The sequence below is a fragment of the Pipistrellus hanaki genome (assembly GCF_964339955.1).
Source record: "Pipistrellus hanaki genome assembly, chromosome: 3".
Taxonomy (NCBI): Eukaryota; Metazoa; Chordata; class Mammalia; order Chiroptera; family Vespertilionidae; genus Pipistrellus; species Pipistrellus hanaki.
In genome coordinates, this window is record NC_140505.1 from 140,147,123 (window position 1) to 140,152,045 (window position 4,923).

At 52.5% G+C, this 4,923-nt stretch overlaps 1 protein-coding gene across 1 annotated transcript; it reads left to right on the top strand.

Annotated features, from left to right (window-relative positions):
- Positions 1-1,256: 1,256 nt before the first annotated feature.
- Positions 1,257-3,809, top strand: GPR84 (G protein-coupled receptor 84). The gene is made up of 2 exons (XM_084879643.1): positions 1,257-1,910; positions 2,378-3,809. Exon 2 carries the CDS (start codon positions 2,386-2,388, stop codon positions 3,595-3,597), a length of 1,212 nt encoding a protein of 403 aa, XP_084735769.1. The 5' UTR covers positions 1,257-1,910; positions 2,378-2,385; the 3' UTR covers positions 3,598-3,809.
- Positions 3,810-4,923: the final 1,114 nt, after the last annotated feature.

Sequence of the window (4,923 nt, forward strand, 5' to 3'; positions counted from 1 at the left end):
ACAACCACCTCAAACCTAGTCTAAAACTGACTTCATGATTTAACCCAACCCTAAACCTATCACACTCCCACAGTCCCTCTTATTAAGAGCACCACCACCCACCTGGAAAACTGGGATTCATCCTAGTCTTCCTTCTTTCCAACCCTTCATCACTAAGCCACTAAAGGAGTCACTAAATAAGTCCTGTTGACTTCTTAACAACCTACAGGTCCTGATCTCTTCTCTATCCAACCACTGCCCTAACCAGGACTGGTCACATAATTTGTGGGGTCCAGTGCAAAATAAAAAAATTTTAAAAAAGCAGGACCCCATGTTCAAAAAAGATCTCAAGACAGTGACTGCAGAACATTAAGCCAAGCACTTTACCTTGGCCCAGTGCAATGAACAGGTAGCACGCTCATGAAGTTGACTCGGGCCCTAGCTCAGGCCCTGCCTGTCTCTTGTCGGAACTGCAGTCCCTCTACTGCTCTCTCTCATTTCTGGCCTGCATGCTTTCATTTTTTTTTTTTTTTAATATATATTTTATTGATTTTTACAGAGAGGAAGAGAGAGAGAGAGTTAGAAACATCGATGAGAGAGAGTCATCGATCAGTTGCCTCTTGCACACCCCCTACTGGGGATATGCCCACAACTAAGGTACATGCCCTTGACCGGAATCAAACCCGGGTCCCTTCAGTCCCCAAGCCGACGCTCTATCCATTGAGCCAAACCGGTCTCGGCTGCTTTCACTTCTTACTCGCAGCTATCTTAGTGCCGGTCTGCATCACCTTTGAGTGGTACCCCAGCTGCTGCCCTGACTGGTGCGGCTCAGCTGGTTGAGCATCATTGGTTGCCGGTTGGGTTCCCAGCCAGGGCACATGCTTGGTTTGCAGGTTCAATAAGGGGCAAGTGGAGGACAGTTGATTGATGTTTCTCTCCTTCTCCCTTTCTCTCTAAATTCAAGAAAAATATTAAAAACGACAACTACCACCAAAAAACAACAGAAAAAACATACAAAACACCCAGCTCCTCAGTACGATACACAAGGCCTTTCTTTCTTTTCTTTTCTTTTTTTAAAAATATATTTTATTGATTTTTTACAGAGAGGAAGAGAGAGGGATAGAGAGCTAGAAACATCAATGAGAGAGAATCATCGACCAGCTGCCTCTTGCACACCCCCCACTGGGGATGTGCCCACAACCAAGGAACATGCCCTTGACTGGAATCAAACCTGGGACCTTTCAGTCCTCAGGCCAACGCTCTATTCACTGAGACAAACCGGTTTTGGCAACAAGGCCTTTCTTGATCTCAACCTTGCTCTCCTCTCTAGGATCTTCTCTGTTGTTTCTTACCTCACACTTTTCGTTCACCTCTACTTAAACCTCTGTGACTCTCTGCACCTGTTCCCTTTGTCTCAAATGGCCTACCTGTGCTAGGATATCACATGGGACTCTGACTTGAACCATCACCAAGTCGTGGAGAGAGGGAAGGCAGTACTCCCCAAAAACAAAGTCAAGGCCTCTGGGGTACCCGGAATGGCCCCTTGAGAAGTGGCCGGATGTCCTGGTGCTCTGTCTCCATACCTCAGCAGTTCTTGGCAATGACCTTATGGGTGCTCTGCTATGCAAAGAGAGGAAGGAAACGGAGCGTGGGCATCAGAAAGGAGAAAGGAAAGAATTTATATGGCTTTGGGGTTAGTAGCAGGGGAATTTCAACAGAGAAGCCCAGATTTCACTAGCTAGAACAGAACAAGCAGAACCAGAGATGAGGAAGGAAGTAGCCCAGGTTGGGTAAGTGAGGAGTTTCTTATGCTTTCAGCCTAGTATAAGAGACCGGAAAGCAGGGCTCCTCCTGTTTGAAGCCTGACTGCCCTTGGAGTGAGTTTGATTTCTTCTCCCATTGGCGAGAGAATTGAAGGCTGGGAGACTCGGGTGAGTAATTTTGTGGTGGGTGTCCTTTTCTTCTTCTGTCTCTGCATCTCAGAGGTGGTAAAAACAGGAAAAAGAAAAGAGAGAAAAAAACTGAGGCCAGCATGTGTGTGTAGCAAGGAGCAGCAGAGAGAACTAAGGCAGTGTCCTGGATACAGACAGGGGACTCCTGGGTGGCCTTAGAGGAAAGGGGAGAAATGAAAGATGTTGGAGGGACTGGGGTTACGAAGAGTATGTGGATAGATATGGAATAAGGCCCAGAGTTTGAAGTGTACAGAGATTGAGATATTTAGATAAGAACTTGGGAGAATCATTGAGAACGGGAAAGGACTAACAGGGTCGGGAGTCTTGAGACGAAGAGGCCTGGGAATGGCTCAGGTGGCTGGTGCCCAGGGGACCAGAGCAGTTCAGGAGATCTAAGTTCAAAGCCAAGCTCTGACTCCCTCTTCCTCGTCCTCTCACTCCCTCAGCCTCCATCATGTGGAACACCTCTGATGCCAACTTCTCCTGCTACCATGAGTCTGTGGTGGGCTATCGCTACGTGGCAGTTGTCTGGGGGGTGGTGGTGGTGGTGACGGGCACCGTGGGCAACGTGCTCACCCTGCTGGCCTTGGCCATCCAGCCCAAGCTCCGTACCCACTTCAACCTGCTCATCGCCAACCTCACGGTGGCCGATCTGCTCTACTGCACCCTTCTGCAGCCCTTCTCCGTGGACACCTACCTCCACCTGCACTGGAGGACTGGCGCCACTTTCTGCAGGGTGTTTGGGTTCCTCCTCTTCACATCCAACTCCGTCTCCATCCTCACCCTCTGCCTCATCGCCCTGGGACGCTACCTCCTCATTGCCCGCCCTAAGCTCTTTCCCCAAGTGTTCAGCGCCAAGGGGATAGCGCTGGCTCTGGTGGGCACCTGGGTGGCGGGGGCGGCCAGCTTTGCCCCGCTCTGGAACGTCTATATCTTGGTGCCCGTCGTCTGCACCTGCAGCTTTGACCGCATCCGAGGCCGACCCTACACCACCATCCTCTTGGGCTTCTACTTTGTGCTTGGGCTCAGCAGCGTCGGCATCTTCTACTGCCTCATCCACCGCCAGGTGAAGCGAGCGGCACAGACGCTGGCGCAGTACAAGCTGCACCAGGCCAGCGTCCGCTCCCACCACGTGGCTGGCGCGGAGGAAGCCGTGCCGGGTCGCTTCCAGGAGCTGGACAGCGGGGTGGCCTCAGGAAGGCCCAGCGACGGGATCTCATCTGAGCCAGCCAGTGCCGCCACCACCCAGACCTTGGAAGGAGACTCGTCAGAAGTGGGGGACCAGAGCAGCGGCAAGGCAGCTCAGCAGACGGCAGAGAAAAGCCCTCCGGAGGAGGCACCTGCCAAGACCAGGCCGGCGAAAGGAGCCCAAAAAGCTCAGGACTCTCCATCAGAGTTTGGGAAGGTGACTCGGATGTGCTTTGCTGTGTTCATCTGCTTTACCCTGTGCTACATCCCTTTCTTGCTGCTCAACATCCTGGATGCCAAGGTCCGGGCTCCCCGGGTTCTCCACATGCTTGCCGCCAACTTCACCTGGCTCAACGCGTGCATCAACCCCGTGCTCTACGCAGCCATGAACCGCCAGTTCCGCCAAGCGTACGCCTCCGTGCTGCGACGAGGCCCCCAGAGTTTCCGTCGGCTCCAGAGTTTCCGTAAGCTCCGTTAGAACTGGGCTCGGCACCGGAACCTGAGGCTGTTTCATCCAGGACTAGAGCGGCCAGCTGGCATGGAGCAGATGAAAGGAAAACCTGTGCGCATTTTCACGGGGAACCTCCCCTTGACCCCCAAGCCGGACCGCTCCGTCCCTTGCTCAGTGTTTCAGCCCCAGGCTGCCCAAGGTGCATTATTCATTATTAATAAACGAATGCCATCCTTTTAATGCTCAGATGTGGTCTTTGGGGGAGAAGGAAATAGGCCAGTGTTGGTTTGCAGCTGGAATTTAATAGTGAAGTGTTTGGGGGGGACCCAGGTCAGAGCAGGAGCAGGAAGTAGTAGGCCTAAGACATGGCTATGTCTTCAGCTGAGGAGTTTTCAGGTTAAAAAAAACACAAACATGTGAGTTTGGTTTCAGAGGATTAGCCTGCCTTTCCCCCCCCCCCCCCCCAGAGAGGAAGGGAGAAGGATAGAGAGTCAGAAACATCGATGAGAAAGAAACATCGACCAGCCGCCTCCTGCATACCCTCTACTGGGGATGTGCCTGCAACCAATGTACATGCCCTTGACCGGAATCGAACCTGGGACCTTTCAGTCCGCAGACCGACGCTCTATCCACTGAGCCAAACCGGTTTCGGCAGCCTGCCTTTTTTTAACTTCTCAGAAATGGCTCCTACCCCTAACTACTGCTGCCAGGATCCCCCTCATCCCTGCAAACGGATGTTTTGCAGTTCAAAACAAAATTTTTTTAATTCAGCTTTGATAACCACTTCAAGTGAGGCTAGCCCCCTGACTCTTCGTGTATCCAACGAGAATGACCACGGGGAGGACTCTCGCGGTGGAAATGAAACTGAGCTCAGCAGAAGCAATGACAGTTCTAGTTGCCCTAGCAGGGTCACACTGGTTGGCGCTAACTCACCTGACCCCTCACTTCCCCCGGACTTGCTCTTGTCTGCCTGGGTTATGAAAGCAGAACAGAGACCCTCGTTAAGAGGGCTCAGGGGCCAGGCTTAGGGGAAATCATGCCATGCCCTTCCTCCAGACGGCCCAGCATCCTGTCCCCGACTGCAGGCACACTCTCCACCTACAGCACCTGTGACCACCAGGTGACGCTGGTTCTCTGCCTTTTCTCTCTGGCTTCCCTGTGGAGGACAGGCGGCGTCAGAGGGACTGGGCGTTCTCAGAGATCCCCGCTCCCCTCTCCGCCAGCAGGGGTGGAGACCCCGGTATCTGCACCCCTCGCTCTTCCTCAAATGTAGGGAGAAAAGTAAGGAATTAATTATACATGTATTACTCATGAGATGTTTACTGTGCACAGTACTTGGTTAGGGTGGTGGGT

Bases quoted from the DNA above. Each gene is read 5' to 3' on its own strand.
- GPR84 (XM_084879643.1), top strand. From the start codon at position 2,386: ATGTGGAACACCTCTGATGCCAACTTCTCCTGCTACCATGAGTCTGTG.